This window comes from Hydra vulgaris, chromosome 08 (assembly GCF_038396675.1).
Source record: "Hydra vulgaris chromosome 08, alternate assembly HydraT2T_AEP".
Lineage (NCBI taxonomy): Eukaryota > Metazoa > Cnidaria > Hydrozoa > Anthoathecata > Hydridae > Hydra > Hydra vulgaris.
The window spans coordinates 9,358,758-9,372,130 of NC_088927.1; the positions used below are offsets into that span (position 1 = coordinate 9,358,758).

Below are 13,373 nucleotides of genomic sequence, written 5' to 3' on the forward strand. Positions count from 1 at the left end.
GTTTCTTGCCTGGTCGTTCACGCAGTACATTGGCAAATCAGCAGGCAAATTTACTTCTTCTAAGAAAGAATCCAGCTTTCCTTCAATTAAGATACCTGTGTGTCTGGGAACTGTTGGACATGGGGTGTCCAGTGATGTAGTCTCCAATTTTTGTCAATAGCATGAAAAGTCCAAGAGATGTAGTTATCCTGAGCTCTAAAAGTATAAAGGTCAGAAGTAAATGCAGCACTTTTTAGATTTGGCGTAATCTCCGTTATTATGCTCTTCATTTCAGCTTGAACTTCTCTTGACCGAATTGAAAGCTTTCTTGAATATGTTGTTCTGTGATGAAGGCTCAGTTTAGGATTTGCAATATCAAACAATTTCTTGAAACCTCTCCCTTCGACTGCTGAAAAGGATGCCAGATCAGTGCAAAAGTAATCCAGCATTGCAGAGTCAAACTGTTTTTGAATGGAATTGTCTTAGTCATATTTGGACTTTGTTTCAAGCATTTTGACCATGGTTCGTTGTTTCTTCTTAGGAGGAGGAGGAAGAAGAGAGTCGTCAGTTTTTTCAGAATACTCAACGTAATCTTGGCTGTGTTTTTTTTCGAGATGACGATGAAGTCCGCTTGTGTTTCCATTTTATTAATTATTAATTAATTAATTAAAAAAACAAATTATTAAGCATTTTGTAAATTATAATAATTTTTAATTTGGAAAATAATATAATATTTAAGTCTCGTTCTACTTCTCGCGAGAATTTTCTATTTCTCGTTTCTCACGAGAAACGAGAACGAGACGAGATCTCACTCATGGTTACCGTGGGTCTAATTTTTTTATTTATTTTGATAATATTTTTTGTGTTACTAATAAGCATGGAATAATTGTTAATTTTAAAACCTCTCTTTTTATTGCATAATTTAATAAAATCGTTATAAATTATAATGAAATTATTGCATAATTTAATAAAGTATTTCAAATGAGCTAATAAAAAACTATACTGCATAAAAGTCGAATAAAATGATTTCAAATGAATTTGAAGTACTTTTTTTAGTTAAAATTTCACTATATAATACTAATAATACTTTTATTATTAAAACTCTTAAAATACCTATTAATAAAATTGTCCTTTTGAGGGTAGATTCTATATATATTGGGGAATCCAAAACAATAAATTTTAAAATCCTGGATTAAAATCTAAGGGAGATATTTAGCTTTGCATTTTTTTTTTTTTTTGATACTTTAAAAATATTTGTTTGCAAAAACAGATTGTTTTTTTACCATACTCTAACAATTGTGACACAACCAATTCCTTTTGGACAGTCATTTATAATATTCTCTTTAAATAACTATTAGTAATTGCTACACAAGTAATTCCCTCCGGGCCAATATTTGTCACACTCTCTTCAGACAATCATATTTGATTGCAAAACTATTTCCTTGGAGACAAATTCAGCACAAAGAATTTGATAGTCATGATACGAGAAACTATAAAGAGTTTAACAGTATATAATTAATTTTAATATATTTAATGTAATTTTTAAACGTAAACGTTTAAACGTAAATAAAAGTTACAAATATCAACATGGCTTTCTTTCTTTATATTACGCTAAAAATATTACTCTTACGAGTAATATTTTTAGCGTAATGGATGAAAGGTTGCCACTTTGTGTTACATGCCGTTGCAACCTGGAAAAATTGGGTGATGAAGCTAATGCCTTAAAGGCAATACAACTCTACAGTTTTGATTCCATTAACAAGATTGTTAATGGAATCACAACATGTTGTGAATCCATTAACAAGACTTACAACATGTTGTGATTGCATTATTAGTCAAATTGCGAAGGTGAAAGGCAAAGAAATTCATCCATTTGAAAAGGGTCTTGCATCAAAATCTTTGCAAAAAGAAAGAAAGTCAGTTGAAAAACGATGCACGAAATGCTTGTCTATCTTTGCTCGTGAAATTTCTCACAATTGCAGCGATACAACTTGCCGTGCAAACTTATATCAATTTGCATTGGAAGATTCTGTGGGCGCAGAACAAGTTGCTTCATCTGTCATTGCATTAAAAAAAGCATCTCCGGGCGGAACAATTCGTCTTGGTCAAGCTCATGGCAAACTTCTTCCGATAAAAAAAGGTTAGCTATTTTATTATTCTGTACATTCTGACCAAAACAATTTATATGTGAAGTAACTAATTTAGTTTTCTTTCTTAAGAAACATCTGCAGCTCATTCACTCTTTCAAGGGCCTTTGACAACAAAAAAAAAAGGTTGATATTCAGCAGAGTACTGGGCTTTCAAACAATAAAATCAGAAAGCTTGGATTTTTTCTAAACCAAATTAATCCAGTTTGCCGTCTTGAGCCAAATTTTCAACAGAAACTTGCATCAACAAGTCAAAAAGATTTTTTTTCATATCTACCAATGTAAAACTGCCAGATTCTAATGAGGTTTGTGACATTGTTTATTGTATCAAAAAAAATCATAGTTTTAATACATTTGATAAGCTCGGACACTGCAAAAATGGCCCTTGATGGTGGAGTTTCCTTTTTCAAAGCTAGTTTGAGTCTAATTTCTAAACACCAAACAGAACTACAAAGTCCAGTAAAAAAGTCAATTAAATTGGCTTCAAGTGAAAATTTTAAAAGCACAGGTGTCAAAAAGCAACTAATTGTAGCAATCTGTGAAAATACCCCTGAAACATTTGGCAATATCAAACCTAATGCAAGTTAATAAATTAATTGAAAAATTGATTGTTATGTGGCATGAAGCTTGCAAATATTATCTGTGGAATTCAGTCTCATAGTAGCAAGCATCCTTACTGCTTGTGCAACATTGAGCCGACAAATTTGAAAAACTGTGGCCAACTTAGAACATTTGGAACAACCAGAGAGCAACATCAAAAGTTTATTTTATATGGTGCTGATCTAAAGAAATCAAAAGAATTCGAGAATGCTCTTCAATACTTTGGTTCCCAGATGAAAAGCTAATTTTAGAAGCTATTCCTTTAATGGAACTTCATTTGCTTCTTGGCGTTGTTAACCATCTTATTAAGCACTTGGTTCAAGTTTAGCCTAAAACAAAAGAATGGTTGACTAGTGATAAATTTTCATTTTTTCCGAAGTAAGTGCGCATTTTTATCTTTAAAGTTTGTTGCATCAATTTTTATTTTAAGTTTGTTCCACCAGAAGAGTTTGTTATTCAGTTTCACGATTTTAAGAAGTAATATGATTTGAATTTAAAAAGATTTAAATCCGCGTTTTTAAAGTTTTGTAAAGTTTGTTGAATAATTAGTATTAGCAACTATTTAACTAAAATTTATAATAAAAGTAAATATATCTTAATAAAAAGTTATTCTTTGGACATATAAAAAAAAAGATCAAAATATTTTGGTCCACCATATGTCTAATATCCGGCCCTCTGTGCTCTGAAGTCTTCATATATATATATATATATATATATATATATATATATATATATATATATATATATATATATATATATATATATATATATATATATATATATATATATACAGTACTGTTGAAATTGTTACGATAATTGAGAAAAAATTTAACTATATCAGTAAAAATTAAACTTTACTAGTACTTTTTGTCATTAAAATGCATTATAGTAAATAAGTGTTATGATTAATATCATAGCTGGGGCATTACTGTGAGATTTTAGTACCTGCATATTAGATTTGTACTTTGAAAATTTAAAAAATACGTTAGTAATGTTCTTAGTAATGAATATTAAATTTTTTCAATTCTTTGCAATTAGGCAGGGATTATTTTGCAAGAAGTTAGGCTACTAGAAATGACTTAATTTGAGGTCCTGAAACCAGACCATCAAGTTCATGAACAAAATCAAAATAGTCTTTACTATTTTGACTACTATACTTTAGTATAGTAGACAAAATACAATTTTTTCAGGGATGATATATTTAGAAAAGGTTTAGCCCTAAACAGCGCCGAAACTATCTTTTCTAGTACCCTGTGCAAAATTTCATTTTTCGGCCCCCTAAGCCTAACTTTTTTTAGGAAAAATTGTAAATAAAAAATATATTTTAATTTATTAAAATATTAAAAATTTCTTTATTAAAATTGCACTTTTCTCGCTTTCATTTGCGCAAATTCATTTATAACGTCGTCATAATTAATATCTTTAACAATGTTATATTCAATAGATATTATTGAAAGATTAGATAATCTTTCTTGTCCTATAGTAGATCTTAAATAATTTTTAATCAATTTCAATTTACTAAAACTTCTCTCACACGACACAGTAGTAACTGGAAGAGTGAGAAATAAATTATAAATTGTAATAATGTGTCATTAATAATGTGTCATTAATAATGACAATAAGTTTTTTTATGTTGCTTTGATTAAAAATGAAAATTGCTTCACACATTTTTTTAAATTCACCACATTACTACACACACAATACGTTTTATTCTATTGCCCACCAGATATCGTTGATTGAATTCGCGCCAAAATATTACAATTTGGAATTGGAAATGAATATAGAAATTTTAAATTGCAGTATAGAATTAAGTAGCACTGTATTGAAATACAATACAGTGCTACTTAATAGGAAAAAAAATTTTAAAAAATTAAAAAAAAAATTAATAGAAGTATTTATTAATAAAACAAATAATTTTTCGTCAGTTTAAAGTTCCATTTCACGGCCGCCTAATCTACGGGCCCTGTGCAAGTGCACCTGTTGCACCTGCCTAGTTACGGCACTGGCCCTAAACATCATTGCAATATTTTTTGAGATTATTTTTTCAACACTATTTATATTTGAATACCACTGTAAATTTTCATCCAATTTTACTCCTGAAAAATTTATGAATGATTCTCTTTTAATAGAAGTGTTATTAATTTTAAGATCTGGTAATTTGAGAGGAATGTTTTCAGATTTACTTACTTTATGAAAAAGAATATATTTTGTTTTATCGGCATTTAGTGAAAGTTTCAAACCACTTTCAAACCACTCACTAACTTTACATAGCTGTTCGTCAACTATTTAAAAAGTGATTTAACATCTCTGTGAGAACGAAAATGATTAGAATCATCAGCAAACAAAATTAGGTCTAAAAGATTTGTTGATGAGTATAAGTCGTTTATGTACAACAGGAATAAAAGGCGTCCTAAGATAGATCCCTGAGGAACCCTGCAAGTTATGAAGCATGGAATTGTATTTGTTTGATCATAGTATAAAAATTGCTTTCTGTTTGTCAGATAATCTTTGAACCAAAGTAAGTTTTTATTTTTCACTCCGTAGTTTTCGAGTTTTGTTATTAAAATATAGTGATTTACGGTATCAGAAGCTTTGGACAGATCAATGAAAACTCGTAATGTAAAACAGTCATTATCTAAGACGTTAGATATTTGATTAGAAATTTCAACTACTGCGTGTTCAGTAGAATGATTATTTTTAAAGCAAAATTGTTTGCAATACAACATATCATTCTCAGTTAGATGATTATAAACTCTGTGATACATTATTCTCTCTCGCAATTTTGAGAAACATGGTAATATTGATATAGGCCTGTAATTTAAAATATTTGACTTATCTCCAGATTTAAAAACTGGTGTAATACGGGCAATTTTTAACTTATCAGGAACAATACCTGACTTTAATGAGAGATTGAAAATGTGAAATAAAGAAGGTTCAATGACGTCAAATACTGATTTTACAAAATCGACACTAATTTTATCAAAACCTTCACTTTTTTTACTTTTGAGACTGCTAAAAGCAGTTCTCAACTCACTCAGTTTTAAATCAGTTTCATCTATAAATTTATCATAAGTTTTTAAGTATGAATGGAATGGAATGGAGTTATTAGGAATTTTAGAGGCCAAATTTGGGCCAATATTAACAAAGTAGTTGTTTAGTTGTTCAGCTATAATTGATTTTTCATAAACTAACTTTCCATTAGTTAAAAGATTTTTTGGCAGCGTGCTTTTGTTGTAATTATTTTTTCCAATTAAATCCTTAATTACATTCCATATTTTTTTAGTGTTTCCTTTGGTTTTTTCTAATAACTGAGCATAATAAAGTTTTTTTAAGTATGTTTTGGTTTTTTCAAATCTATTTTTATAATTTTTGTAAATTATTATTTTTTTATAAGATTTTTTTTTAAGATATTTTACATATAATTTTTCTTTCTTTTTTGAAGATTTTAGTAAACCTTTAGACATCCAGGGAGTTTGGAGCGACTTATTATTTATAATTTTTTTATTTCTGGAAACGCTATTTCATATTGTTTGCAAAATTGATAAAGAAACAATTCATATGCATTATTAGCATCATTTGATTGCAGTACTAGATCCCAATCAATGCAATTTTGTAAACAGTTTTTAAATTTTTTTAAGGAGTTTTCATTGATCTGTCGCCGAATTAAGGTGGATTTTGTGGAAATATTATTTATTAAAAGGTTATTAGTAGCTAAGAATGTAGGGAAATTATCCGAAATATCGGTCTGTATTATACCTGTGTAAAGAGGGTTATTAAGAAAGTTTTTAGTGATGATGTTATCAAGAAGAGTAGAAGACCTATTTGTTATTCTTATGATTTGTTTATTGTTAGGGCAAGGTTATTTTGTAGAAGAGTGTTTATAAAATTCTTAGCATTAATATTTGAGGCATAGTTAATCAGGTTGATGTTAAAATCTACGACCATATAAATATGTTTTTTTTTATTTATAATTTTGTTTAGATATGTTTTAAGATGAGTTTTAAATTTTTTTAAGTTCCAGATGGCGGTCTATAAGTAGTATTTATAACTGTGTTTCTTTCTGCATTATTTACTAATTCAATGCAAAAAAACTCACAATCTGTTTCATTGACGCAGAGATCATTGCGTAAGACAAAATTTATTGAATTGTGGATATAAATACAAACGCCCCCACCTGCATTTACTTCACGTGCTTGATGAATTGATGTGTTATTAATTAGTTCAAATTCATAACTTGTTTCACCGCATTTACACCAAATTTCTGTCAGACAAATAATTTTAAAATCGTGTTTAATTGTATCCAATAATACTTTTAAATTTTCAAAGTTTTTATTTAAACTTCGAATATTGATATTTAAAATTGAAAAAGTGTTTTTAGTTTTTCTTAGATATTGTGATGATTCAGAAACTGAATAGTATTGACTTTCAGGCATTTTGTGACTAAATTAATTTGAATAGTGCCGTTGTCATCGATGATGTAATTTTCATTTGAAGATTTATATATGAAATTTTCCTCCATTTTTAAAAACAATTTAAATTAAATATGCATAGTAATAATGAAATATATTTGATTAATGACAAATATTATAAAACTTATTGCTTTTTTTTGCATCCCAATCGCAAATTATCAATTTATCGTAAGATATGAAGTCAAACTTACCAGCCGCTCTTTCGATTTTCATTTTTTCCCTTAAATCTTTCCGGATTTGTGTCGTTTCGAATCATAAATCTTCGTTTATATAAACATTTTTCCCTTTTAATTTACTCGACTTCCTCAAAGTTTCGACTTTATCTTTATAATCTAAAAGTTTTATTACTATTGTTCTTGGCTTTTTAAATTCTTTGCTGCCAGTTCTATGGGCCCGTTCAATTTTGACATTATTAACAGATAAGATATCTTCAAAAACTTTTTTTTACCTTTATTCGTTTTGATATTGAGTTATTTTTTTGATATTGACGTTGATATTGACGTTTGATATTGACGTTGATATTGAGACCAATGTTTTTATATGATTTTTGATGAAGATAAAATTCTCTTTCATAATATTTTTAGCTTATTACAAAGTTTCAATATGTGATTTTTTCCGTGAGTATGTGTTTTTTTTCCGTGAGTATGTTTTTTTTCCGTGAGTATGTTTTTTTCCGTGAGTATTGAACTCTAAAAATTTTAACTTCCATAACAACCGCCATAGCAACGGCACTTTTTTTTAATTATAACTAAAAAATCTACTAAAAATCTTATTTTTTTGTTTGGAAAACATACTTAAAAAAGGAAATTTATTTTTTATTGTTTAAAACCACTTTAGAATAAAAGCAATCACTGGAATGTCCATTTTTAATCTTTTAAAATGGTTAAAGCTTGTAGAGTTAAACAAAGAACTAAAGGAAATAAAAGGAAACAAATGTTTAATGGAACGAAGAAATTAGTTGTAAAAAGTGTGGATATGGATGTAAATAATAGAAATGTAAACATAGAATCAAATTGTATAGCTATGAATGTAAATATTACTAAAAATGTTGAAGATATAAATGTAAATATGATGAGGACTGTTGATTTTAATGTAAGTGGTTCTGATCAAATTAGTGCTTCTGCTAAAAAATTTAAAAACTTTTCATCATCAAGACCCACAATATTGAGTAGCTTATTTGCAATATACCGTTTAGTTAATTTATAAATACTTAACTCTGTAGTTTCAACCTTAGATGTCCAGAATGCATGTCATTAGAGCTATTTCTTTCAGAAAACGAAAACAAGAGAAAAGGTCTAGCTTCTTGTCTCTATATTACCTGTTTTAAATGTAATTACTCAAAAGAATTTTACTCATCGACATTCAGCAAACAACTAAGTTTTGATATAAATACCAGGGCTGTATATGCCATGAGATCATGCGGTCAAGGTTATTCTGGATTTTCAAGATTTGTTTCATTGATGGATATGCCTAAACCAATGACTATTAACAACTATAATAAAATTGTTCTAAAATTAACTAATGCAATAAAATGTGTAGCTGAAGTCACAATGATGGATGCTGTTCAAAAACTAAAAGATTTGAAAAATGATCATTTTGTTTTAAACTTCATTACTGACCATTCGTTCAATCCAATTGATGTTGCAGTATCATGGGATGGAACTTGGCAGCGGCGAGGCTACTCCTCAAATAATGGAGTTGTTTCTGTTATTTCAATGGAAACAGGCAAAGTATTAAATGTTGAAGCAATGAACAAGGTATGTAAGGATTGTTTTCATAAAGAACACTTAAAGAAAGAAAACCCATTTGCCTATGAAAAATGGCACAATAAACACAAAGGTACTTATAATTATCAAAGACTATCTGGTGGTATGGAGCCAGAGGGAGCCCGCAGAATTTGGAATAGGTCTATTGCAAAACATAGTCTGCGATATACTGAATTTTATGGTGATGGAGATATCAAAGGTTATGATGCTGTTAAAAATGTTTATGAATGTGTACAAGTAAAAAAGCTTGAATGTGTTGAACATGTTCAAAAAAGAATTGGAACACGCTTACGTAACCTAAAAAAAAAAGGAAAAAGGTCTAGGTGGTCGCGGAAAATTGACTGATGCAACTATTGATCGTCTCCAAAATTATTATGGCATAGTAATTCGCCAAAACGAAAATGATTTAAACGGTATTAAATCTGCTATAAGAGCTATTCTTTATCATGTTACCTTATCAAAAAATGAAATTTACATTTTCCTTACTCTCCTGAAGATGCAGATAGTTGATGTCGGTACAATCGTGACAAAGCAAATCATTGCTATATTGATTGTTTGGAAACTTAAACCAATATATGATGAGTTAAGTAATGACATTCTTTAAAAAAAATGTCTTCATGGCCTTACCCAAAATAACAATGAATCATTTAACATAAGATAATGGGAGCGCATACCAAAAGATCATTATGTTTCGCATTTTTTACACATCTTCAGTTTGGTCCTTTTGATGCAGTTACCCATTTTAACATTGGTAAACAAGCTAATTTAGTGTGTCAATTTTAGAAAAAATGGATTTGAGACCTGAAATGTACTAGTTAGAAGGATGTAGGCAAATAAATAAAAAACGATTATATTTAACCAGATATAAAAAAATTAAACCGCGTAAAAAAACACAGACAAGTAATTCGAGTAAAAAAGAAGAATAAATATGATAAAACTCTTGAAAAAGAGGAAAACCCATATCAAACTGATGCATTCTGAGATTTATCTCATTTATTTTATCAAGATTTGAATATATATGTATCTTATTTAGAAATTTTTTATGTAAGCATTTTTAAAGCTGTTTTTCTCAGATAGAGGTTTGTAAAGACGGCGGCCAACATATCTAAAAAACCACAAGTGGTGTAAAGATAAAATTTCTAGTATGAATGCATTTTATTGCCTTGTGATTTAAGTACGACAGATTTTTTATAAAATTTATTCCAGTCCTGTATTAGGTCAACGAAGTCACAAAATTCGAGTAAATTTTTAGCCCAATTTTGAGCCTATTAAAAAATCATATCAAAAATCTGTTCCACTCATATCACAGAACAACCTTGCAAGAACAATTATCCAAAAAAAGATTTTGTTAAAGTTGTGTAGATTTTGAGATACGCTGGCCAGGGTCTTTCTATAACTATGTGGTTTTTGGTATATTTTACAGGTGCCATTTTACCAAAAAATGTTTTTTTTAAAAAAAATCTAATTTTGTTATTTACATAACATTTACATTTAAATAACAAAATTAGATTTTTTTTATGTATATAAAGTTAAATTTATAAAATAATAATTATTACTCAAAAAAAAATTCTGAGGGGTATTCCACCTTCAGTTTTTACCATAAAACGTCGGTTTTAGGTTTTTTTTAAATTTTAACAACCTGAAAAACTTTTTTCTTTCAATTATTTGATAGACTGCCTGCCCAAACCAAAGCCTCTGTCGATGTAACAGCACTTCGTTGCGAGTCACGCTATGTCAGTCGATTTAGCAGCACTCTGTTGCAAGTCAGGGTAAAATATAGTCGATGTCGCAACACTTCGCGCATGTTTCACAGTTAAACAATAAAAACATTCAGAATGCTTTTAAAAACATTTAAAATGTTTTTAAAAATATTTTAGTCTTTTAATTTGTGGTTAATTCACTTTTTGCAATTAAATTAATGTGTTTTGACACAATCTAACCTTAATTTTGTCAGCTTTAAAACCACAAACAAAGAGCCATTTTTTTAAACCACAAACACGTTTTCTTAGCCGTAAAGTATATAAATATATGCATTTATTAAAAAGTAATAAAAAAAAACAACTTCAAAACAATTTATTGTAGATATTTTCTCTATCCAGTTCCCGACAATTTTTCTATCTTGGTCAATTTATTATATAATAATATAATTTTAGGATAGTTGGTTACCTCTTAACTTTTCAGGTTCCAGGGCAAAAATTTTTATTTTTGTGTTAATTTCAGTAGTTTTCATCTTGGTCTAAAGGATAGTTGGTTACCTCTAAATTTTACTTATTCAAGACGAAAGTTCTAAACTGTTTGAATTGCAGGGGTTATCTTTTGAGTTTTAGATGACTTTACCAAACTGTGAGACAATCGGGACACGTGTTATACAAATAGCCCATAATTTATCATTTTCGCGGATTTTATCGAAAATTTATAAACAATTTCACTTAAAATATTTTTTTACTTTGTCCAACCCTTTAATTCCATAAATGATGTTTACTAATGTTTATCAAACTATTGGAAAAGAAAAATTAGACTTGGGGAACAACTTACCCTGGCGGTTACTCTAATCCACAGGAATAATTGTGCATACTATGATTTAGAGCTTTCATATATGCAACATTGAAAATTAAAAAAAAATTACACATGCGAACTTGATATAAGATGAGTGAAAAAAACAACTGATGAATTAAAACAAACGCACACAAATAAAACGATCGTATGCGCACTAATTAGTTTTGTACAGAGACTATTTCTAAAATATAACCATATTGTTTTCCAAATGTTTTCATGATTTTTTATTGTTTTATATATATGAATTTAAAACGTGAACTAGAAAACGTTTCAATGTATTAAAAAGAAATCATTTGGTATTTATTTCTATTTATAAAAAAATGGGTACCAGTGGCAAAATACCTAAAAATGAAAACATTAAACCGGATTATGAAAACATTGAAATTGTAAGATAAAAATGTCATGTAAAATACGAACTTATCTCGTAAATTACAAAAACCACATTTTTTAAACTATCATAAAAAGATAAAATTTAATAATTCAGAACAATTTTAAAAACTTTTGAAGGCCACCTTTAATTAAACAAGTTCGAGGGGCAATAAAAAAATTAAAAAAAAAAAAATTATTTGTAGCCTTTGATAACCGAAGATTAATCTATCAGAGGAATGTGTAGATCGAGGATTATTTACAACCAGTATCAATATTAACGGTAAATACTAACAACAAACAAATTCTTTACAGTTTGTTATCTAAACAGTCTTTTGATTGCGCATGCGTTTCCTTTGCAGAAAATATCAATTAGAAATTTTCGTATCTTGAATGAAATAGTTTTAAAACCGTGTTTTAAATACATATAGTCATAGTATGTTTAAATACCTTTTTTTTACAAAGATATTGGTAATAAACGAACTTTATTAGGTTGTCAATTATAAATATTTTTAAAATGCATTAGATCCAAAATGTTTTAAGTTGGGTTTCATTCGGCGCCTAAAAGATAAAAATATCTGGAAGGTACAATTAGCGAGCTTTACGAAAGAATATCTTGGACTATTAAGATGGCTTTAAATTAGGTGTTACGAAATCCATAACTAAGCTTCCACGCAGGCTAAAAATGAACATTATTGTTGCTAAGAAGCGGCCTTGATGGTGGTGGAGGAATCCACTGGCCACCACCAGGTGATTGGACATTGAAAGGTGGTCCAACTAACTGTGGCTGTTGTTGCGGATGACTCATTGGTGGCATTTGCTGCATAAAGCCAGGCGGAGGTCCTCCTCGAGGTGGCATTGGAGGCATACCAGGTGGTCCAGGAGGCATACCCGGTGGCATCATATTAGATGGCGGAGGCATACCTAAAAGTAGAGTAATTAATAAACTAAACTGTCTGGAATTATGAGAAAGAAAAAAAAATTGTATTAGAAGTCTGGTAATGGGTGTGTGTGTCGGTGTTAGTTTTAAGCTTTTTGATTCTTGCTTTTTTCACAATAAAATAAAATTTTTTTGATTAATAAACTAAAAGTTTTTTGTTAATAATTTAAAAATTTATTTTTAGGTAATGTTTATAAAAAGACTTGTTTTTATTCTTCTATTCTACCATTAGTGATACCATTTTATCAGTATCAATTCATTTCTATAACTGTTGTACAAACTTCTCTTATGATCACTGAGCAATAATAGTTTTTAAAGAGATTCTCCAGAAGTCTTTTTGATAACACACGGCACTTTAAATTATAAAAAGATAAGCTTCCACGCATCTTGCAATTCAGTTTTTATTCAGTATAATTCGTGTACTTGAAGTTCAGAATGCATTTCTTCCAGCAACTCTGGCTAGGCAAAAATTTCAAGCGTTTGCGCACCTTAAAAGCTTCTACTCTTAACTGCAAAAAATTTTGATGTAATTTGAACCATCCTAACCAGC

General features: G+C 28.9%; 1 protein-coding gene across 1 annotated transcript in view; it reads right to left on the reverse strand.

Moving 5' to 3' along the window:
* Positions 1–12,079: 12,079 nt before the first annotated feature.
* The window catches only part of LOC100205271 (BUB3-interacting and GLEBS motif-containing protein ZNF207), a 41,769-nt gene continuing 40,475 nt past the window's right edge, over positions 12,080–13,373 (reverse strand). The window contains exon 10 of the mRNA XM_065803038.1: positions 12,080–12,807. Within this exon, the coding sequence (XP_065659110.1) occupies positions 12,563–12,807 (245 nt within the window). The 3' untranslated portion in view covers positions 12,080–12,562. The remainder of the gene's footprint in view (positions 12,808–13,373) is intronic.